At 44.8% G+C, this 23,775-nt stretch overlaps 1 protein-coding gene across 5 annotated transcripts in view; it reads left to right on the top strand.

Annotated features, from left to right (window-relative positions):
- The first annotated feature begins 135 nt into the window (after window positions 1–135).
- The window catches only part of SMC1A (structural maintenance of chromosomes 1A), a 46,849-nt gene continuing 23,209 nt past the window's right edge, over window positions 136–23,775 (top strand). For 3 of the 5 annotated variants that reach the window (XM_060408204.1, XM_060408205.1, XM_060408206.1), the window contains exons 1-19: window positions 136–310; window positions 6,738–6,926; window positions 7,038–7,150; window positions 8,240–8,443; window positions 8,537–8,775; window positions 9,333–9,591; window positions 9,674–9,814; window positions 11,737–11,819; window positions 11,974–12,181; window positions 13,346–13,531; window positions 13,625–13,804; window positions 13,904–14,050; window positions 14,150–14,287; window positions 15,255–15,375; window positions 15,474–15,576; window positions 18,565–18,706; window positions 21,045–21,190; window positions 21,282–21,435; window positions 22,809–22,919. In XM_060408204.1, the coding sequence (XP_060264187.1) occupies window positions 202–310; window positions 6,738–6,926; window positions 7,038–7,150; window positions 8,240–8,443; window positions 8,537–8,775; window positions 9,333–9,591; window positions 9,674–9,814; window positions 11,737–11,819; window positions 11,974–12,181; window positions 13,346–13,531; window positions 13,625–13,804; window positions 13,904–14,050; window positions 14,150–14,287; window positions 15,255–15,375; window positions 15,474–15,576; window positions 18,565–18,706; window positions 21,045–21,190; window positions 21,282–21,435; window positions 22,809–22,919 (2,973 nt within the window). In that variant the 5' untranslated portion in view covers window positions 136–201. Of the gene's footprint in view, window positions 311–6,737; window positions 6,927–7,037; window positions 7,151–8,239; window positions 8,444–8,536; window positions 8,776–9,332; window positions 9,592–9,673; window positions 9,815–11,736; window positions 11,820–11,973; window positions 12,182–13,345; window positions 13,532–13,624; window positions 13,805–13,903; window positions 14,051–14,149; window positions 14,288–15,254; window positions 15,376–15,469; window positions 15,577–18,564; window positions 18,707–21,044; window positions 21,191–21,281; window positions 21,436–22,808; window positions 22,920–23,775 lie in introns of all 5 variants that reach the window. The other 2 variants (XM_012106660.3, XM_004022067.4) reach the window with 1 other exon arrangement.

The raw sequence follows: 23,775 nt of genomic DNA, 5'->3' as shown, positions 1-23,775 counted from the left end.
AACAAAACCGCCACATCCGTCCGAATGCCCCGCCCCTTGGTTCCATCCTGCGCCGGAAGTCGAAAATCCCGTTCGGCCTGGACTTATTCTCGCGAGGTTTGCTGTCCGCCCGGCCTGCACTGCGGTGTTTCCCGCGCGGGCTATCCCAGTTGGCGGGCGAACGGCGCGGCCTTTCTTAGCGCCGGCGGCGCTGCCGCAGTCATGGGGTTCCTGAAGCTGATTGAGATCGAGAACTTTAAATCGTACAAGGGTCGGCAGATTATCGGACCATTTCAGAGGTTCACCGCCATCATTGGACCCAATGGCTCTGGTGAGATAAGCCCGGCTGCGGCCCTGCGCACGTCCCAGCCTGGACCCCCTGTCCGCAGCAGAGTAGTACAACCCAGGCTTTGCAACCTAGGAGGTTCCTTGCCCTTCTAAGTGTTCGATCCTGACCCGCTTTTCCCGCTTGGGTGCTCTGATTCGAACCTCTTCCCCAGATGTCACTTGCCCGCTCTTTGCGTGACCCCCGTCCCGGCCTGAGTGGTACGGGCCGAGCTGTACGTTACCCCGCCCACTGCCCCCTGCCTCCAGAAGTGGCGCGTCCGGAGCATGCTTCCAGTCGCGGGCCACGCAATTCCTCGCCGGCGCAGCTGCATCCGGCCCCCACACATTGTTTTAACCACCGGGAAGCTCGTGGCCCTCTCCTGGCCTCTGGGCCAAATGGTATACTTCTGCTTCATCCCAGCGCCTCCTCCCGTCTCGCGTTGGTACACTCCAATTCCTTTTTTTTTTTTTTTTTTTAAACTCTTCTCTGGAGGCGGCACTTTTGAATTTCGAACTCCGTGCTCCAGTCTCGGTAGTGCTTGGGGTCTTGAACTCCCCCATCCTCAACTGAGAAGTGGGGATGCCTCGAATTCGCCCCTTTCCTACCACTGAAACCGTCGAAAGTCAGGAGTCTTTAGCTTGTCAAATTTATTAAATGTTTACTGCTTTATAAGGATTTGTTCAATCAAGGTGCTGTGGAAACAGCGGAGAATAGAATAAGCCACGCTTTCAGAGAACTTATATTTCGAGGGGAAAGACGATAATAAAGGAGAAAATAAGTTATTTTTCGGCTGTAATAAGTGCTGTACAGGAAATTAGATTGATGTAATAAAGTGATGATGTGATAAATGACTCGGATGCCTCTTTAGGAAGAGTGGTCATTAGTTAACAATACTGTATTGTGTATTTCAAAATTGATAAGAGTAGATCTTTAAAAAGTCACAAAAAATATTAACTGTGAGGTGATGGATGTTAACTTACTGGGGCAGCCATTTTGCAATATATACAAATACGGAGTCACATAGTACACATGAAACTAATACAGTGTTGTATGTCAGTTCAGTTCAGTTGCTCAGTCGCTGTTGACTCTTTGCAACCCCATAGACTGCAGCGCGCCAGGCTTACCTGTCGATCACCAACTCCCTGAGCTTGCTCAAACTCATGTCCATCAAGTCGGTGATGCCATCCAACCATCTCATCCTCTGTCGTCCCCTTCTCCTGCCTTCAGTCTTTCCCAGCGTCAGGGTCTTTTCCAGTGAGTCAGCTCTTCGTATAAGGCGGCCAAAGTATTGGAGTTTCAGCATCAGCATCAGTCCTTCCAATGAATATTCAGGACTGATCTCCTTTAGGATTGACTGGTTTGATCTCCTTGCAGTCCAAGGGACTCTCAGGAGTCTTTAACACTACAGTTCAAAAGCATCATCATTTCTTCAGTGCTCAGCTTTATGGTCCGATTCTCATATCCATACACTAGTAACAGAAAACATAGCTTTGACAACACGTCGGCAAATAATGTCTATACTTTTTAATATGCTGTCTAGGCTGGTCAAAGCTTTACTTCCAAGGAGCAAGCATGTTTTAATTTCATGCTGCAGTCACCATCTGCAGTGATTTTGGAGCCCCCCAAAATAAAGTCTGCCACTGTTTCCATTGTTTCCCCATCTATTTGCCATGAAGTGATGGGACCAGATGCCATGATCTTCATTTTTTGAATGTTGAGTTTTAAGCCAACTTTTTCCACTTTTCTCTTTCACTTTCATCAAGAGGCTCTTCAGTTCTTTGTTTTCGCCCATAAAGGTGGTGTCATCTGTGTATCTAAGGTTATTGACATGTCTCTGAGCAGTCTTGATTCTAGCTTGTGTTTCATCCAGCCCGGTATTTTGCATGATGTACTCTGCATATAAGTTGAATAAGCATGGTGACAGTATACAGCCTTGACATACTCCTTTCCCAATTTGGAACCAGTCCGTTGTTCCGTTTCTGGTTCTGTTGCTTCTTGACCTGCATACAGATTTTTCGGGAGGCAGATAAGGTGGTCTGGTATTCCTATCTCTTGAAGAATTTTCCACAGTTTGTTGGGATTCACACAGTCAATGGCTTTGGCAGTCAGTGAAGCAGAAGTAGATATTTTTCTGGAAGTCTCTTGCTTTTTCTATGATCCAACAGATGTTGGCAATTTGATCTCTGGTTCCTTTTGCCTTTCCTAAATCCAGCTTGAACATCTGAAAGTTCTTGGTAAATGTACTGTTGAAGCCTAGCTTGGAGAATTTTGAGCATTACTTTACTAGCGTGTGAGATGAGTGCAATTGCGCGGTAGTTTGAACATTCTTTGGCATTGCCTTTCTTTGGGATTGGAATGAAAGCTGACCTTTTTCCGGTCCTGTGGCCCCTGCTGAGTTTTCCAAATTTGCTGGCATGTTGAGTGCATCACTTTAACAGCATCATCTTTTAGGATTTGAAATAGCTCAACTGTTATTAAAACTGGGGGGAAAAGGAAAAAGGAAGAAAGAGTAGTCAGGTAAAGTCTCTATTTCATATCTAAATTCCCTGTCTAAATTATACACCAAGGATTCCTCCTGTCTGCCCACGTTAGCTATCTATTTGGAATCCTGCTGTGTTCCTCCACCTCAGAGGTGTTCTAGCTAAATCACTTCCTAGCCTGAGGGACTGCCCTTGCTGAAGTAGCTCTAACTGATGACCTTCCCTGGAGACTTGCCTAGATTTCGCTCTCAATTAAGCAGGGTTTCTCTATAGCAGCGCTATTGACATTTCCAGTGAGAGAATTCTTTGCTTTGGAGTCCATCCTGTGCATTGTAGGATATTTAGTGGCTTCCTTAGCTTTTACCCACTAGGTGACAGTAGCACCACCCCCCATGACTCAGGTATGACAATCAAAAATGTCTCTAGACATTACCAAGTGTCCCCTGGGGGGAGAGGCAAAACCATTCCACTTCCCCCCATCTTCTTAGATGGCTAATGCTTGGGGTTTCATTGCAGTTGTTTAGGGTTTTGTTTGGTGGCCCCCGTGGAAAGAGCCAGGATGCACCTTTTGGCATTCAGTCCCCTCAACATGGGTAAATTTGTATGTGCAAGTGTTCCAAAAAAACCCCTTGGTCTGACTGGCCCTCCCTTACCTGTTCTTTAGTGTGCAACTCACAAGATTTGCCTTGATTCCCTTCAGTGAATTTCTGCTCTAGACACCTGGTACATGTTAATTTTTATTCTGTCGTGAATTCATGGTGTATATTTTGATATCTTCATCACTGGCCTGTGGAGTTCCCCAAAGAAGACATTGCTTGAAACATTGTATCATTGTTCAGATCATAATGCATGTTATAAAAATGTTTACAATATTGAATGGTTGCAGGTAGGGAGGCCTTTGATTATGTGATGTTCTTGTCATCCTTGGAGAGCATGGGAGAAGCCCAAAGGTTGTAAATGGGTTGCCTAAAAGACTAACTCCTCATCTGCATGTTGTGCTAGTCCTGCTATGTTGAGGGAAACCAAGCTAAGAGTCCAGACCTGGTTTGGATAGAATAGGATTGCCATTTATTGAGCCCGCACTGTGACAAGTATCAGTACTTTACTTATTGGGACATTTTGCATTTAAATTCTCACAGTGACCCTAGGAGGGAGGTACCGTTATCTTTGTTTTATAGATGAGAATACTGAGGCACAACAGGTTGTGATCATCTGCACACTTAATTCTCAGAGCCAGGATCACAACCTGTGCCTGTCACACCTGTGCTACTGCCACTCCCACAGAGAACTATGTGCTTACCCATTGAGTCATGTTTTTAAGATTTTCCAGGTGAGGGAAAGGAAAGTCAGCTAAATGTTAGTTACTCAGTCATGTCTAACTCTTTGCGACCCCATGGACTGTAGCCTGCCAGGCTCCTCTGTCCATAGACTTTTCAGGCAAGAATACTGGAGTAGATTGCCATTCCCTTTTACAAGGGATCTTCCCGACCCAGGGATCAAACCCGGGTCTCCTGCATTGCGGGCAGATTCTTTACCGAATCTGCCACCGAGCAAGCTCAGTAATCCCTTATATTCTGGAATGGTCCTCTCCAAAAGACATTGACTTTTTAAAAAGACCAAACTAGTTGTCTTGTAGAACATTCCACATTCTGTGTTTGCCTTAAGGTTTCCTCATGCTGTCATGTACCATGATTCTCTAGATGCTGTATTTCTTATAAATTGGAGGATAGGTCTAAAGGTCTGTTTAGATTCAGGTTGAATATTTTTGGAAAGATACTTCATAGTGATGCTGTGTACTTCATGTATCACTAAAAAGACATGCCTTTTAAAAAATGTTAAAATACACATAATGTAAAATTTACCATCTTCACCATTTCTGAGTATACAATTCACTAGTGTTAAATAATTCCAGTTGAGCTATTTCAAATCCTGAAAGATAATGCTGTGAAAATGCTGCACTCAATATGCCAGCAAATTTGGAAAACGCATCAGTGGCCACAGGACTGGAAAAGGTCAGTTTTCATTCCAATCCCAAAGAAAGGCAATGCCAAAGAATGTTCAAACTACCGCGCAATTGCACTCATCTCACACGCTAGTAAAGTAAAGCTCAAAATTCTCCAAGCCAGGCTTCAGCAGTACATGAACCGTGAACTTCCTGATGTTCAAGCTGGTTTTAGAAAAGGCAGAGGAACCAGAGATCAAATTGCCAACATCTGGATCATTGAAAAAGCAAGAGAGTTCGAGAAAAACATCTACTTCTGCTTTATTGACTATGCCAAAGCCTTTGACTGTGTGGATCACAATACACTGTGGAAAATTCTGAAAGAGATGGGAATACCAGACCACCTGACCTGCCTCTTGAGAAACCTATATGCAGATCAGGAAGCAAGAGTTAGAACTGGACATGGAACAACAGACTGGTTCCAAATAGGAAAAGGAGTATATCAAGGCTGTATATTGTCACCCTGCTTATTTAACTTCTATGCAGAGTACATCATGAGAAACGCTGGACTGGAAGAAGCACAAGCTGGAATCAAGATTGCTGAGAGAAAGGTCAATAACCTCAGATATGCAGATGACAACACCTTTATGGCAGAAAGTGAAGAGGAACTAAAGAGCCTCTTGATGAAAGTGAAAGGGGAGAGTGACAAATTTGGCTTAAAGCTCAACATTCAGAAAACGAAGATCATGGCATCTGGTCCCATCACTTCATGGGAAATAGATGGGGAAACAGTGTCAGACTTTATCTTTCTGGGCTCCAAAATCACTGCAGATGGTGATTGCAGCCATGAAATTAAAAGACGCTTACTCCTTGAAGGTTATGACCAACTTAGATAGCATATTCAAAAGCAGAGATATTACTTTGCCAACAAAGGTCCATCTAGTCAAGGCTATGGTTTTTCCAGTGGTCATGTATGGATGTGAGAGTTGGATTATAAAGAAGGCTGAGCGCCAAAGAATTGGTGGTTTTGAACTGTGGTGTTGGAGAAGACTCTTGAGAGTCCCTTGGACTGCAAGGAGATCCAACCAGTCCATCCTCAAGGAGATCAGTCCTGGGTGTTCATTGGAAGGACTGATGCTAAAGCTGAAACTCCCAATACTTTGGCCACCTCGTGTGAAGAGTTGACTCATTGGAAAAGACTGATGCTGGGAGGTATTGGGGGCAGGAGAAGATGGGGATGAGAGAGGATGAGATGGCTGGATGGCATCACCGACTCGATGGACATGAGTTTGAGTGAACTCTGGGAGTTGGTGATGGACAGGGAGGCCTGGTGTGCTGCAATTCATGGGGTCACAAAGAGTCAGACACGACTGAGCGACTGAACTGAACTGAAATATATTCACATTTTTGTGCAACCAGTCTTCTGAACTTTTTTATCTTGCAAAAGACTATACTTGTCAAACAACAGCTCTGCATTTTCCTCCTTCCCTCATCCCCTGTGTTTTTGTTGTTTGTTTTTAAACTTGTTTGAGATTGAACTATGTTGAATTTTGTATCATGCTTGTTTTTCCTGTTTGTGGGTATCTTCCTATGTCATCAAAGGTTGTAGAGGACTTCCCTGGCAGTCCAGTGGTTAGGACCCTGCAGTTCCAATGCAGGGAATGTGGGTTCAATTCCTGGTTGGGGAACTTAAATCCTACATGCCTTGCAGTAAGGCCAAAAAAAAAAAAAAAAGTTGTAGAATGATCTATTTTGTGAATATATCATTTCCTTAAATGGGGCTCTAGTTTTTGGCTATTGTGAGTAGTAACTTCAAAGGAGCTATTTTTCTAAGCCTTTGATCTAGGGCTTTGGTCAGGCCCAGTCTTTACAGGGGCAAAACAGTATTTTGTCCTCCTGACAGTCTAAGCACTGAGTGATTAGAGGACATTTCTGTTCTCAGTGTTTCTTTTATTCCTCTCCCCCTCCCATTATTTCCCCTCCTCTACTTTGTCATGTTCTCATTTAGGTAAGTCAAATCTCATGGATGCCATCAGCTTTGTGTTGGGTGAGAAAACCAGCAACCTGCGGGTAAAGACCCTAAGGGACCTGATCCACGGAGCTCCTGTGGGCAAACCAGCAGCCAACCGAGCCTTTGTCAGCATGGTCTACTCTGAAGAGGGTGCTGAGGACCGCACGTTTGCCCGTGTCATTGTTGGTGGGTGAGGCTGGCCAGAAGGTTCTCCTTGGATCCACAGGGGTGGCTAGACTAGTTTGTTGGGGTAAGAGGGAGGCCTGACCCTTGGCTAACTCATGCATTGTCTTGTAGGAGGTTCCTCTGAGTACAAGATCAACAACAAAGTGGTCCAGCTACATGAGTACAGTGAGGAATTAGAAAAGTTGGGCATACTTATCAAAGCTCGTAACTTCCTCGTCTTCCAGGTGGGCTTTTTTTTTTTTTTCTACTGTGTTGGGTGTTTGTTGCTGTTTGGGCTTTTCTCTTATTGGGCAAGTGGGACCTACTGTGTGTGTGTGCCTGTGTGGTGTGCAGGCTTCTCATTGTGGTGGCTTCTCTTCAGGTGGGCACTTTAAACAGTTGTTGGCTATGTACTTTTTTTCCTATCCCCACTGGACTTGCTCCATCTCTGGCTTCCTCATCTCTCTCTGAACTAATGTAACAGCTTCCTCACTGGGCTTCCTGACTGCAGTCTGACCCCCTCCTGTTCATCCCCTAAAATTCATCTTATGAGAGCACAAATATTCCTTCCTCTTAAAACATCTCAGTGATTTCTCATTGCCTTCTGATGGCAGTTCTCAAATTGTAGTCTCCAGATTGGCATCAACTGGGGACATGTTAGAATTGCACATTCTCAGGCCTTACCCCAGACCGATAGGGGCAGAGACAGTGGGGTGAGGCCCAACAGTGTGTGTTTTTCCAAGAGCTGCAGGTTATTATGATTTACACTAAAATTTGAGAACCATTGCCTTAGCATGAAATTCAACTCCTGTCATTCATGAGGCAGCCCTGCTTTGGCTCCTGCTCACCTCGCTGCCCTCATCTGCCAATACTTTTCTAGCCCTGCACTCCAGCCTAATTAAACTTTTTACAGTTCCCCACATTCACCTGCTTTCTTTGGCCTGCAGACTTTGCAATACTAATTTTCCTCTATGTGGAATAACCTCGTCTCTCTTAACTTTTTTGTTTAGTTTTTTCCCCATCTTCCAGACACAGTTGTCACCTTTGGGAAACCTTCTCGCATAGATACTCCTAGCAGTCATCTCCCCTCAAGCTTCATTTAGTTCTTTTTATGTATTCCTGCTGTCACTGCACATAATACATGGTGTTATCTCTGCTGCTATTTCTTCTGTTCCCCATGTACAAAAAAGGCAGGGGATGTCCTCAAAGCTCAGTGGCGAAATGTGGCACCCAGGGTGGGGAAGGGATCAGTGAACATTTTCTGAATGATGGAGTGGGTAGGGGAACTGAACTGAGTAGGGTCTAAGTGGGGAGAGTGTTTTGACCTTTACTAGGGTGCTGTGGAATCTATTGCCATGAAGAACCCCAAAGAGAGGACAGCTCTTTTTGAAGAGATCAGTCGCTCTGGGGAGCTGGCCCAGGAATATGACAAGCGAAAAAAGGAAATGGTAAAAGCTGAAGAGGACACACAGTTTAATTACCATCGCAAAAAAAACATTGCAGCTGAACGGAAGGAGGCCAAACAAGAAAAAGAAGAGGTAGGTGGCCAGGTTGCCTCTGGGATCTGAGAGGCCAGGATGAAGCCAGGGCCTCACTGATGCACCCCTGTCTCCACACCTCTATTTGCACAGGCTGACCGCTACCAGCGCCTGAAGGATGAGGTGGTGCGAGCTCAGGTACAGTTGCAGCTTTTCAAACTTTATCATAACGAAGTGGAAATTGAGAAGCTCAACAAAGAACTGGCCTCTAAGAACAAGGAAATAGAGAAGGACAAGAAGCGGATGGACAAGGTAGAGGATGAGCTGAAGGAGAAGAAGAAGGAGCTGGGCAAAATGATGCGGGAACAACAGCAGATTGAGAAGGAGATCAAGTAAGTGGCAGGACTGAGCCTGCAACTTGTGGAAAGCATCTTCCCCTTGACTTGGCTTTGGCTAGAATCAGGCACATTTCTTGACTTGCATGTTAGACAGATAGTATTTAAGTACTCAGACTCCATGTAGATAGGTACTCGGAAAAGGAGAACTTGAAAAGGGTGGTGGCTTTGCCAAAAAGAAGTGATGGGAAGCCATTCGTGACTAATAGTCCCTTCCTTGAAGAGGAAAACTGGAGCTTCAAGGTCAAAGAACAGAAATTTGAAAAGGTTAGATCAGATGGGGAACAGTTATGTGAACACAGGGTACTCTTGGGAGTTGTTACCGAGAGGTCTGGCCTGGCTAAGGTTGAGGCAGGGGTGGTAGCTTTACCTTCTAGAGTGGCTGGAATGCCAGGCTGAAGCCATCACAGGATCTGTGGGGCATCGGCCCTGTTCTTTTAGGCACTTCCCTGAGGCTTGGAAGGGAAGCGCCTAATCCCCCTTTGGATTAAAAAGCCTTGGAACCCTCCCTTCTCCCACTGAGCTAATTGGTTCCCCCTCCCCTCTGGTGAAAGGGAGAAGGACTCAGAGCTGAACCAGAAGCGGCCTCAGTACATCAAGGCCAAGGAAAATACTTCCCACAAAATCAAGAAGCTGGAAGCAGCCAAAAAGTCGCTACAGAATGCTCAGAAGCATTATAAGAAGCGTAAAGGTGACATGGATGAGCTGGAAAAGGAGATGCTGTCAGTGGAGAAAGCTCGGCAGGAGTTTGAGGAACGGATGGAAGAGGAAAGTCAGAGTCAGGGCAGAGATTTGACCTTGGAGGAGAATCAGGTAAGCTCTGAGGGGTGCGGGGATGGGCAAATAGATTGCGAGGCTGACAGGACTGATTTGGTTGCCCCTGTCCCTGACACAGGTGAAGAAATATCACCGGTTGAAAGAAGAAGCCAGCAAGAGAGCAGCTACCCTGGCCCAGGAGCTGGAGAAGTTTAATCGAGACCAGAAGGCTGACCAGGACCGGCTGGATCTGGAAGAACGGAAGAAAGTAGAGACAGAGGTGGGCATGCCTTACAAGATTAGGGGTGATGGTCCAGAGAAAAGGAAGTAACAGTAGTCTTAACAGTAATGACCATAGTTAACATCTAGCATGGGGCTTCTCTGGTGGCTCAGTGGTAAAGAATCTGCCTGCCAATGCAGGAGACACAGGTTTGGTCCCTGGGAACATTCTCCTGGAGAAGGAAATGGCAACCCATTCTAGTATTCTTGCCTGGGAAATTCCATGGACAGAGGAGCCTGGCGGGCTACAGTCCATGGGATCTCAAAAGAGTTGGACATAGCGACTAAACAACAAAAGGCAAGCTCTTACTGTGTGCTAGGCACTGTTTTTACATATATGCAGTCATCTTTTAAAATATTTATTTATTTGTCTGTTTTGTTTTTGGCTGTCCTGGTTTTTAGTTGCTGCTTGCAGGCTTTCTCTAGTTGCAGTGCTCAGACTTCTCATTGCAGTGGCTTCTCTTTTTGTGGCGCACAGGCTCTCGGGCCCACGGGCTTCAATAACTGTGGCTCTTGGGCTCCAGAAAGCTGGCTCAGTAGTTGTGGAACATAGGCTTACTTGCTCTGCAGCATGTGGGATCTTCTGGACCAGGGATCAAACCTCTGTCCCCTGCATTGGCAGGTGAATTCTTAACCATGGGACTACCAGGGAGGTCCCTGCCTAAGGTTATTAACTGGCAGAACTGGGATATGAACCTGGGCAGTGTAGCCCACACTTTTTTGGTTTTTTTTTGGCTGCACCTTGTGGCATGTGGAATCTTAGTTCTCTGACCAGGGGTTGAATCTGCACCCCCTGCAGTAGAAGGATAGAGTCCTAGCCACTGGACCACCAGGGAAGTCCCGGAAGCCCACACTTTCAAGTATATTTCACTTACCACCTTCCTAATAACAATCATAGTAAAATAATAGGAATGATGGAAAGTTGTTATAATATTCCAAGAGCCTACAATGTTCCAGGCATTGTGGTGCTGCTGCTGCTGCTGCTGCTAAGTCACTTCAGTCATGTCCGACTGTGTGCGGCCCCATAGACAGCAGCCCACAAGGCTCCACCGTCCCTGGGATTCTCCAGGCAAGAATACTGAAGTGGGTTGCCATTTCCTTCTCCAATGCATGAAAGTGAAAAGTGAAAGTGAAGTCATTCAGTCGTGTCCAACTCTTAGCGACCCCATGGACTGCAGCCCACCAGGCTCCTCCGTCCATGGGATTTTCCAGGCAAGAGTGCTGGAGTGGGTTGCCATTGCCTTCTCCGGGCGTTGTGCTAAGCAGTTTTAAATGTTTAAAAGAAGGTATTAGGCATTAATTAATAGCTAGGGGCTTCCCAGGTATGCTAGTAGTAAAGAATCCACCTGCCAATTCAGGAGATAAGCGTTCAATCCCTGGGTCGGAAAGATCCTCTGGAGTAGGAAATGGCAACGCATTCCAGTATTCTTGCCTGGCAAATTCCATGAACAGGAGCCTGGTACACTAGAGTCCATGGGGCCGCAAAGAGTAGGACATGACTGAGCAATTGAGTGCACACACACACAGAATTAGTGGCTAATACATGTTAAGCACTTAATGTGTATTCTATGAAGTGGAAGTTACCTGCATTTTATAGATGATAAAGCAGAAGTGCAGAAAGGCCCAGAAAGCTTTACTTTGTCTTGGTTTGAGCCTGCCTGCTTGGTGAGGAAGATGTTCCAGGCTGGGTAGAACACCTATGAGAGGGTCTCATAGGGCCCATGGTGGCCCCATCAGTTAGCAGAGGCACACTGAACACTGTTTATATCCGATTTTTAATAGGCCTCTTATACTAGTGACAGATTGTCTGTGATTGTTAGGCTGTTAGAATGATTAGGCATATGGGGGATGAGCCAGGACTCTATGGTCTTGGCCTTAACTTGCTCAGCCTATGGTGATGTAGTGTTTTTGTCTCTCTCCCAGGCCAAGATCAAGCAAAAGCTGCGGGAGATTGAAGAGAATCAGAAACGGATTGAGAAACTAGAGGAATACATCACAACCAGCAAGTATGTGGCTTTGTAACATTCCCTCTTATCTCCAGGCCTGTTCTTGTGAACCCTACCTGTCCTGCCCCTCCCCAGGAAGGACCCTCATCATCCCTCTCGGCCAGGAATATTTTCTGGCCAGCCAGGGTAACCCCAGTATTTCCTCACTTTGTAGGCAGTCTCTAGAGGAGCAGAAGAAACTAGAGGGGGAGCTGACAGAGGAGGTGGAGATGGCCAAGCGGCGTATTGATGAGATTAATAAGGAGCTGAACCAGGTAATGGAGCAGCTGGGGGATGCCCGCATCGACCGCCAAGAGAGCAGCCGCCAACAGCGAAAGGCAGAAATTATGGAAAGCATCAAGCGCCTGTACCCTGGTTCTGTGGTAAGAGTCGAAAGGGAATTCATTTCCTGACCACTGTCTTTCATACTCACTGTCAGATAATTTTCCCAGCAGCCCCATGAGGACAGATTGCTAATTCCATTTTTACACCTGGGGAAAACAGGGTCAGAGAGGTTGAATGACTTGCTCAAAACAGCATAGCTTATATGTATAAGAACTGCAATTCAAATCCAACTTGTTCTTACTCTTAACCTTGTGTTCTTTTCATTGCACCAGTTGTATCTTTCTGAAAGTTTTGTCTTGCTTGTGTCCACTCCTTTATGGGAGGTGGAGAAAGTGAAGAGGCCTTTGGGAAAGGGAAGGGGCTGCAGGGCAGGAATTAGTTCCCAGGATGTATCAGTAGCTTTGTGCAGGCTTCAGTGTGAGCTCCTTAAGCATATAACAGTCAGCTCATTTACTAGGTTCTTTTGGCCTCTTGAATGAAATCCTGAGTTTCCAGATTCCCTGAATATTATCCCTCTATTGCTGTAATTCCATCCCTGGGTTCAACTTAATTGGGTTCTACAAATATTTCTTGATCATTTCCGTAGATCAGGGGTCCCCAACCTCCAGGATCTAATGCCTGATGATCTGAGGTGGAGCTGATGTAATAATAATAGAAATAAAATGCACAATAAATGTAATGTGGGATGATTCAAGCGCGTTGCATTTATTGTGCTCTTTATTTGTGGAACCAAATTAAGTTGCATAATGCCTGTGGTGCCAGTGGTCTATGAAATGGTAAAAGTGAGGTTTAGAAAGATGATTCTGGATTCAGACATGACTGCCTGAAGTTGTTGTTGCTTTGGGGCCAGTGAAGTGAAGTCGCTCAGTCATGTCCGACTCTTTGCGACCCCATGGACTGTAGCCTACCAGGCTCCTCTGTCCATGGGATTTTCCAGGCAATAGTCCTGGAGTGAATTGCCATTTCCTTCTCCAGGGGATCTTCCCAACCCAGGGATCAAACCCGGGTCTCCCTCTTTGTAGACAGACGCTTTACCATCTGAGCCACCAGGGAAGTCCAGAGTAGGCCTTTTCCCCATAGTTTGGGAGCTGTGCTCCTGATAGAGATTCTGACCTGCTATCCCCCTTCTAAGCTAGGAGTTAGGGTTCCTGAGCCAGCTCTCAAAAACTTCATGCTTCATTCACTCTTCTGACTTTCCTTAGTACGGCCGCCTCATTGACCTCTGCCAGCCCACACAAAAGAAGTATCAGATTGCAGTAACCAAGGTTTTGGGCAAGAACATGGATGCTATAATTGTGGACTCAGAGAAGACAGGCCGGGACTGCATTCAGTATATCAAGGAGCAGCGTGGGGAGCCTGAAACCTTCTTGCCTCTTGATTACCTGGAGGTGAGGCTGGTGGTGATGGGGTCAGGGCAGTGTGAGAGGGCTGCTCCTCCTAGCCCTCCATGTTCAGCCACTTAACTAAGCTTTTTCTCATAGGTAAAACCTACAGATGAGAAACTCCGGGAGCTGAAGGGGGCAAAGCTGGTGATTGATGTGATTCGCTATGAGCCACCTCACATCAAAAAGGCCCTGCAGTATGCTTGTGGCAATGCCCTTGTCTGTGACAATGTGGAGGATGCCCGCCGCATTGCCTTTGGAGGCCACCAGCGCCACAAGGTATGGATTCCCTTGCCACATTGTAGCTGGATAGGCTTAGTATTGGCGATTCCTTTGTTCAGCTTCTCTCCCCTCCTCTCTTTTCCCTGCTGTATTTAGACAGTGGCACTGGATGGGACCCTGTTCCAGAAGTCAGGGGTGATCTCTGGCGGGGCCAGTGACCTGAAGGCCAAGGCCCGACGCTGGGATGAGAAAGCAGTAGACAAGTTGAAAGAGAAAAAGGAGCGGTTGACAGAAGAGCTGAAGGTAAGCCACAGGCAGGGCTGTCCCTAGGAATGGGAGTCCTAAGCCCAGGCCAGCCGGCCACCTTCTTACCACCTAGCCTTTCCCTCTTGTCCACTTCAGGAGCAGATGAAGGCAAAGCGAAAAGAGGCAGAACTACGTCAGGTGCAGTCTCAGGCCCACGGACTGCAGATGCGGCTCAAGTACTCACAGAGTGACCTAGAACAGACCAAGACACGGCATCTGGCCCTTAATCTGCAGGTGGGACCTGGCTTTCAGCCCTGTTGGGCCATGGCCAATGGCCATCCTCATATTCCTGCTCTACGCTCAGTTCTAGGGGTGGGGAAGTTGTCCCTCTTCCCTCTTTCCTCCCAGTCTGTTCCTGGAAACCAGGAATAGATGGCATTGAGTTAGACAGTCAGGGGTTTAGGACTTGGCTCTATATTAGGCAAGTTACTAAACCTCTCAATGTTCAAATCCTTTGATCATTTTTATATTGGTTTGTAAGAGTTTTTTGAAAAATATATTCCAGAAATGTCTTTTTCAAATGCATGTATTGCAGATACTCAAAGAACATTCTTGTTTTTGTAAACCTCTCAGTGTCCATTTTTTCATCTTAATCTGTAAATAATCTGTAGAAGGATAGGGTCCTTGCACAGATTGAATGAGTTAATACATGTGAAGTATTTAGACTGATTGCTTGTACCAAGTGAATGTTCAGTAAATGTTAGGTGCTATTAACCTAATTAATTCATTCAGCAAATATTTGAGTTGCTTCTGAGTTTTGAAAGTGAGCTACAGATATTTCAGTCCCTGTGAGTGGAGGTACTTTTCTAGCTATATTAATGTGTTTGATTATGGGTGCTTCCCCAGACCACTCTGGAGGTGTTATGTAATATGTATGTCATTTTTCTAAAATCAAAAAGTCTAAATTCCAAGACACACCTGGCCCCAGGGGTTACAGATGAGGAAAGTGTCGACCTGTAAATAACAATGTTTATTGTGTGCCCAGCCTTTTGGATTGAACCTGACAGACTGGAGGCCAGGGAAGGAAGCCATATGATGGTTCAAGTGAGAGATGATGCAGCCTTGAGTGGAGTAGTGCTAAGTCAGGTTCTCAGTGTGTGGAGAGTTAGCCCTTTTTGTCCATGGGACTGGTACACACAGGGTGGCTCTTTTTTTCTAAGGATCCTGGTCTCTTTTGTCTTCTCAATTCCATTTCTTACAGGAAAAGTCCAAGCTGGAGAGTGAGCTAGCCAACTTTGGGCCTCGAATCAATGATATCAAGAGGATCATCCAGAGCCGAGAGAGGGAAATGAAAGACTTAAAGGAGAAGATGAACCAGGTTGGTAGAGGATGTACCTGCCCAGCACCGGCAGGAATAGGATTGGAAGCAGCCTTCTGACCCAAAGGGCCTTTTCTCTCCCTTGCTTCTCTCCTTAGGTAGAGGATGAGGTATTTGAGGAGTTTTGTCGGGAGATTGGTGTGCGCAATATCCGGGAGTTTGAAGAAGAGAAGGTGAAGCGGCAGAATGAAATCGCGAAGAAGCGGTAGGTGGAAGTCTGGGTGGAAGGGGGAGATTGAGGTATCCTTGAGCCCCTAGCCTGACATCTGGGGAGTCAAATACCATCATAAGGTAAGGAGCAGCTTTTAGAATGATGGACATTTATTGTAGTCACCTTTAAAGAACAGGGACATCAGGGGAGCACGTGTCACAGTATCGGGATTAAGAGTGCCAGCTTTAAACATGGTTTACCTGGATTAAAATCCCAGCTCCAAGGTTCATTTGTCTTGGATAATGACCTCTCTAAGCCCCAGTTTCCTTATGTGTCAGATAGGATAATAATGATACCTATCTCATAGATTGTCAGGTAGATCAGAGGTTGGGCTTAATCCTTATAAAGTATTTAGCATAATACTTAGCACCTACTAAGAGCAGTAGATAATAGGCCACAGCAGTGAAAGCCTAACCACTAGAACCACCCAGGGAACTCCCAGTAGATACTAGCTTTGATTATTGTCGTTATCCTAATAGGTGATGAGCGAGAGGAGGGCCAAAGTTCTAGGTTGGAAGAATAGTGAGAACAAAGCAAGTTTCTCTTTTCTTTCCCACTTTAGTTATTCATTTGTTCAACCTTGTGCCAAGTTGTCCTATGCTAGGTATTGAAAACAGTGGGGAGATGAGGGTAAGATAGATGAACATGACAGTCTCTCTGAAGGAGGTCACCCCTTGAATCCTGGGCTTCAGTCAGCCCATCACCCATATTGTAACAGTTCATTGGTCTCCTACCCCCAAGCCTGGTTCAAGGGATATAGAATTGAATCAGAGACTGTTCCTGTCCTGAGGGAGTTTTGGGGTAGTGGAGGAGATAAACAAGTAGATTAGCAATTTCAGAATAATGCTGTACTTTAGGTAGATAGAAAGTACAGAGGAAAATGTTCAAGGAACTGTAGATCAACAAGAAGAAAAAAAAAAACCTAGAGACTCAGTAGAAGAATGGACAGGATGTAGTCATATCTAGCATTTCATGGAAAGAGAAGGTCGAATGGCTAATAACCATGAGTTGATGTTCGGTCTCATTCCTAATCAGATAAAGGCAAATTAAAACAACTTAGCATTTGGTGAAAATAAGTCTACATGAGTCCTTTGACTTAGCAAAGCCACTCCTTGGGTCTGTATCTCAAAGAGTTTTGGCCACCAGGTCTCAAAGAGACAGATTCAGAGTTGTTCATCTTGGCGTACTTTGTGATAGTGGGACATTGATAGCAATGTAGACAGCTGTCACTGCAGGGAAATACAAGTTAAATGTGATGACTGTACAGACTATGGAATACTCTGTTCAGACAGGAACTAGATTTACAGGCAGTAACAAGGATAAATTTATAACACTGTACATTTGTGTAAATTTAAAAGCAACATTTTACAAGTATATGCATTTTAAGGTTATATACATATGTATGTATCTACCTATCTGTATATAATGTACATCACTTCGGTGTATTTGCTCACTGTAGGGAACATAATAGGAGTAGAAATCTGATTGAACCCAAGGAGACAAGGGAAAGGTCTTATACAGACAGTGATCATGAAAGTTACATGAACTCTGGGGTATGATTAACTCAACTGCATCCAAAAGGGAGGAACCCAACAAAGTATAATAGAAACGAAGAACCTATTCGCAATCCTCAGGAAAGGTTTTACAGAACAAGGAGTGATGAACTGGAAACCTATAGAGTGATTTAGCCACCCAGGCAGTACGCAGAATGGAATTCCAGGCAGTGAGAACAGCATGCTCAGAGGTGTGAGAGAGCATGCTTTGTTCTATAAACTAAGTATTGAATGTCTGGAGCAGAAAAATGGGGTCAGGAGGAAGGTGGGGGTGTTGGAGAGGTCAGCAGGGGCCAGATCACAGAAGGCTTTATGAGTCATTCTTAAGAGATTGAACTTAAAATTGCATAGCTCAAAATCATAGAGTTAATTACATTCTATTTGGATTATAGTGACTAATAGGTTTAAGCTGCTAGCAAGACATCTGGCAACATCTGTCACACCATATTGGGGGGTGGAGGGGCAGTTGGAAGTTAGCCCTGCCTGTCCTGCTAATATCTGTGTATGCTAGTTGCATACTTTTTTAGTTTCTAAAGAGTTAGGGAGGAGGGAACTACCAGGGAGCTGTTTTCTCCATTTTTTATTTTTATTTTTTTTACTATCCAATCTCTGCCCTCGTAGAAGTTCTGGGATCTTGGGGCAGAGGTATGTGCAGGGGTTTGGGGACAGTTGGAAAGAGTCAAAGCCCATGAACTGAATACAGTCAGTCAACCTGGAGATGGTGATGATAACTAAAATTTATCGAGTACTTACTGTGTACCAGGCAAGGTTCTAAAAACTTTATACATATTAATTCCCAATAACTGAGGTAAGTACTATTGTTATTTCCATTTTTCAGTTGAGAAAACAGGTAAAGAGATATAATTAACTTGTCTGAGATTCACTACCAGTAAATGGCAGAGTTGGGATACCAGTCCTCTTATCCTACCACATTATATTGTAAGGATGCCATAGGAGAAGAATCCCAGGTTTTGGTGTTTATGGACTGGGATCTGATCTCACATTTGCTAGCTGTATGGCCTTGGGCAAAGTCTTTTACCTCTTGGTGAAAGTTTCCTTTTTTGTAAGATTAGGATAATAGTGCCTACTTATAGAGCTATTCGTTAGAGGATTAGAGGTAATGTATGTAAACTACACAGAAGCTTAATAAATAGAAATTAACAAAGCTAGTGGATTCAGGTGGACCTTTTTATATCTGCTTCTAGGAACTTGTCAGGGGAGGGCTCCAGTGTTTAAAGAAAAATTTAATAGAGTTTGGCCCAGTCTCCTCTGCCTTGTGCCATACCTGCAAAGCTAGGCCAGGGAACTTAGTTCTGTAACTTGAGGGGACAGTTTTATATGGATCTGTGTGGATGAGCTCAGTGGTGACTTATATTCAGCAGTAACTGAGTCCCTGTGCCTTAGGCCTAGTTCTCCTTTCTCCCCACAGTTTGGAATTTGAGAATCAGAAGACTCGTTTGGGTATCCAGTTGGATTTTGAAAAGAACCAGCTGAAGGAGGACCAGGATAAAGTACACATGTGGGAGCAGACAGTGAAAAAAGATGAAAATGAGATAGAAAAGCTCAAGAAGGTAAGAAAGGAGAACATGAAAAACTAAAAACTAGGAGAAAAAATTAGAAGAGGTAATATCCATAATTTATAAAGCCCTCCTCTAAATAAGAAAAACACCAAGACCTAAATAGGGAGAAAAATGAGTGGCATCAACAGTTCAAGGAGAGATTCAGATAACCCATAAATACATATCCATAATTGAGCCTTAGTAGAACTCAAAGGAATGCAAATTAAAACAATAATTACATGTAATTTGTTTCTTATCACATCACCCAAGTTTCAAAAAAAAAAAGGATACTAGCATGTTATGTTGCACAAGACCAGCATTCTTAGGCCATATGGCAGCATCCATTGAGAGTCTTCAGAATACATTTCTCCTAACTCACTAATACCTGAGGAGATCCAAAGTGCTGGCGTAGCTTTGTGCACACAGGTTAATAATTAGTGACAGATATTTATAGTTCCATATAGGAAACTGTCCCGTGTCTCCTGGGAATTAGGATTGAAGCAAATTATGCTACATTCATGTAAGTATTTGTGTAGTTTAATAGTTTCAAATTTGAGTGATATACTGACCTCTTTTAAAGATTTATGTTAGCTTGAAATATCCTTAATGTTAAATATGTACAAATGTACCACTTAACCAAAAAGCCAGGACAAACTTCCAAATTAATTTTATAATTAACCACATGAACTCAGTGAGCAGGTGATGGTGTTTTGCTGAAACTGAGTTCCTATTCACAGTGTGCCTGACTGCCATGGCTCAGTTTCTTTGAGTCAAGCATGCCTGTTCCAGCGGTTATTTGACAACTCATTTACCCACACTCCTTCTTTTTAAATTCCTGTGGAGCATTTTTTTTTTTTTTAATTTCTTTGGCTGCAGGTCTTCGTTAGGGCATGCAGGATCTTTAGTTGTGGCACTTGGGATCTAGTTCCCTGGCCAGGAATCAAACCCAGGCCCCCTGCTATTGGGAGTGTAGAGTCAACCATTAGACCACCAGGGAATTCCCTAAATTGCTATGAAACTTTAGTTCCTTGCAACATCCCTACATGAGGTGATTTGATTCTCACTTGGCTTAAGTACATCATTTTATGTCTGCCTTTGTTGGTTGTTGGTTGTATGGTTTGTTTGTTTTTTTTTCCCTCCATTAAACCCTGATGACTGAAGTAGTCTTCTTTGGTGTCACTGCAATCTTCAATGCAAATAGAGATTGGGAAGTAAAATTCTGGGGCAGGAGTAGGTAGACATGTAGATGATCAAGAATCATCTATTTCTTTTTGACTTTTTATTTTGAAATAATTTTAAATTTAGCAGAAAGTTGCAAAAATAGTACTAAGAACTCCCATATACTTGTCACCAAGATCATCAGCCATTATTTGCCGTATTAGCATTTGCACTCTCTGTATGCATATTATTTCTTATGCATTGCAGATATATCCCCTTCTGTGACTTTCAGATCAAAATGAAAACATTCTCCTTAAAAATCAGAACATAATAAGTAAGATTATAATCCCCATTGACTGGCCACTCTCAATCTTAGTCCTTTTACTCTTCCTAGGGCCAGTGTCATATAGAGTGTATTCTTCCAGACTTTATAGGCATTCATTACATTCTTATGTGTGAAAAGTGAAAGGCCCTCAGTCGTGTAATTACATTCTTACATGTGTGAAAAGTTAAAGTGAAAGTTGCTCAGTCATGTCTATTTGTCCCCCATGGACTATACAGTCCATGGAATTCTCCAGGCCAGAATACTGGAGTGGTAACCCTTCCCTTCTCCAGCGACCTTCCCAACCCAGGGATTGAACCCAGGTCTCCTGCAATGCAGGCAGATTCTTTACCAGCTGAGCCATGTGTACTCATGGAAAACATATAGTATTATGCTTTTTAAAAACATTGATGTTGTTGGTTGTGACAGTAATGTTGATGTGAAAAAGATGCTTAAATAACATTAAGTCAGAATATAGACTTTTAATTATAATTTAGTCTCAACTATATAGACTTGTCCGTAAGTAATATTGGAAGGTGATAGGCTAAATGTTAATTGGTTACCTCTGCCTGGTTGGGTTTCAGGTAATTTCTTTTTTTCCTCCTACTTCATACTTTTTTATACTTTGAACATTTCTACAGCAGGCAGTTTGTATATTGGGGTTGGGGGGAGGTCAACAAAATAATTTGGAAAAAGGTAAAGGAAGCCAGAGGAGTTATGGGGGTTTGTAAAAGCAGAGCTCATCGAAGATAGATTCCAACAAACCACCTGGTAGAAAGGGTGGGCACAGAGGGAGAAGATTCCATTCCATTCTAGTGGGAATGGAGGGAAAGCCTTCACTTCTTGTCCTGTTCCCCCTGCTGGGCCCAGGAGGAGCAAAGACATATGAAGATCATAGATGAGACCATGGCCCAGCTACAAGACCTGAAGAACCAGCACCTGGCCAAGAAGTCAGAGGTGAATGACAAGAACCACGAGATGGAGGAGATTCGTAAGAAACTGGGGGGCGCCAACAAGTGAGTGGGTGCAGGTCTGGGCTTGGGGGAAGTACGTATTATGGGCAGCTTGCTGGATTTGGATCTCACCTATCTCCCTGGATCTTCTTAGGGAAATGACCCATTTACAGAAGGAAGTGACAGCCATTGAGACCAAGCTTGAACAGAAGCGCAGTGACCGCCACAACCTGCTACAGGCCTGCAAGATGCAGGACATCAAGTTGCCACTGTCTAAGGGCACCATGGATGATATCAGTCAGGAAGAGGTGAGTATCATGGCTGGTGGTGGGTGTGGGCTGTGAACAACATAACCAGGGATGGAGGATGATGGTGGCCAGGGAGGGCAGGTGAGAGAGAGAAGGATGGTGGGTGAGGGTAGTGAGTGACAAAAGGAGGGATGCAGAGGAGATGAGGCAGGGTGAGGCTGTGAAGACAGGTGAGGTGAAAGGTAATAGCCTTGAAGTGAGAGGGCAGTTTTGGGGTAGGGTGTTTGTTAGTAGGTGGAGAAGGAGGTAAGCCAGTAGAAGAGGAAATCATTCATTAACCTCAGGGACCTGAGCTAAGATAGTTCCAGCAGATTATGGATATTGGTTGTTGTTCAGTCACTCAGTCATGTCCAACTCTTTGTGACCCTGTGGACTGCAGCATGCCAGGCTTCACTGTCCTTTACTATCTCCCAGAGTTTGCTCAAATTCATGTCTGTGGAGTTGGTGATGCTATCTCACCATCTCATCCCAAGAGCAAAGGAAGATGGAAGCTGAGGGTCCTGAGGGATGGTAACTTAGCTCCAGTGAGAGAGGCCGGTCAGGAGAGGGTTGGGTAAGGGACAGCAGCAACCCAAAGGTGATGAAGCATAGTTATGGGGAAGGGAAAGACACAAGCCAATAGAAGAGCCAAGGCATTTTATCCCCCAGAAGTGAGGCTAGATAGCAAGGGAGTGGGACTGTTAACTGAGAGGTGGTCTGCACTTGTCTTTGACCTAAACATGTATCTCAGTCCTACATGTGTTTCTCCCTCCTTTCTTCCCAAATAGCATTTCCATTTGATTCAGCAAAATCTTCTGAACGCTGGCAGTGTGCTGGGCATCATGGTAGCACATGATATAACTACTTCTAATCCTAAGCACAGCCTTGCCAGGCAGGCATGGTCCCATGTTACAGATGAGGGTTTGTGTGTTTCAATGAGGATTCGAGCAACAGCATGTCTTGCCCAGGGTCACACCATTAGTCAGTGTGTGTGAAGTCGCTCAGTCGTGTCCGACTCTTTGCGACCCCATGGACTGTAGCCTACCAGGCTCCTCTGTCCATGGCATTTTCCAGGCAAGAGTACTGGAGTGGGATGCCATTTCCTTCTCCAGAGGATCTTCCCCACCCAGGGATCAAACCTCGGTCTCCCTCATTGTAGGCAGACGCTTTACCGTCTGAGTCATCAGGGAAGTCATTAGTCAGTGGTAGAGCCCAATTTTGAACTCAGGTCTTTCTGCCATCAAAACTGCTCTTCCTTCTACCACAAGTGCCTTCTATCGAGGTGCTTCTCAAAGGCATCAAAGGCTGCCAAGAAGCCTCCCTCTCCAGCCCCCTCTAGAGGTGTACTCTTATGGCCAGTCAACTGCATTTGACTCTCCCTCTCACTATTGCAGGGTAGCTCCCAAGGGGAGGATTCAGTGAGTGGCTCCCAACGGACTTCCAATATCTATGCACGAGAGGCTCTCATCGAGATTGACTACGGCGACCTGTGTGAGGATCTGAAGGTGAGGTTCAGCCTTGGGGGGTGGGGTCATCCTCCCAGCTGTCCAGAGAGAGGGTCAACCCATCTGGGGCCCCTGTGGAGACAGACCATTTCTGGAAGGAGGGGCAAACTGCAAGGGAGTGAAGTTGTGATCTAGGTTCTCCCCTCATGTACATACAGACACAGGCACATCTTCTACCCCCGACTCCCAGCTGCCCCGGTCCCTGCCTGTTACCAGTCTTCGCCATCCACCTGTGTATGCATCTCAGCCTAGATACATGGAGAACAAACTCCTGTACAGTGAACAGATAAACTTTTTGGGGGGGGGGGTTCCTCAGGGCTCTGTCCCAGGCATCCTTTCCTTATGTAGGGTTCTCATCCTTCATATTTCCTCTCCCAGGATTTCAGCTGCTATCTTTATGCTAGGTCCCACAGGTACCTCAAACTCTAGCCTTCCTCCCCTTGTCCTTGACTCTCTCTCACTTTACATATTTAATAAATTAGCAAGCCCTGTCGATTCTACCTTCCAAATGTCTACTGAATTCTACTTTTCTCTGTTTGTACTGTAATCTAGTACAGGCTGCTTTCACCTCTCACATGGACCACTACAGGAGCCCCCTGAATAGTTTCTGATGCTTTCCAAGCTATCATTATAGCCAGGGAAACTTGATATTTTTTAAAAAGCTTTTTATTAAGGAAACTTTCAAACAGATACGGAAGTAGAGAGAATGATATAATAAACCCCAGTACCAGTCATTTAGCTTCAATAATTAGCAGCATATGGTCAATCCTGTTTTTTATACCCTTCCCCCTCCTAATTGGCAAATTTAAAATCAAATTCTAGGTATTTCATTCATATACCTCAGTATATATCTCTT

The sequence above is a fragment of the Ovis aries genome, chromosome X, assembly GCF_016772045.2.
Source record: "Ovis aries strain OAR_USU_Benz2616 breed Rambouillet chromosome X, ARS-UI_Ramb_v3.0, whole genome shotgun sequence".
Lineage (NCBI taxonomy): Eukaryota > Metazoa > Chordata > Mammalia > Artiodactyla > Bovidae > Ovis > Ovis aries.
Note: the sequence above shows the minus strand (reverse complement) of the source record. Positions and strands in the feature narration are given on the sequence as shown.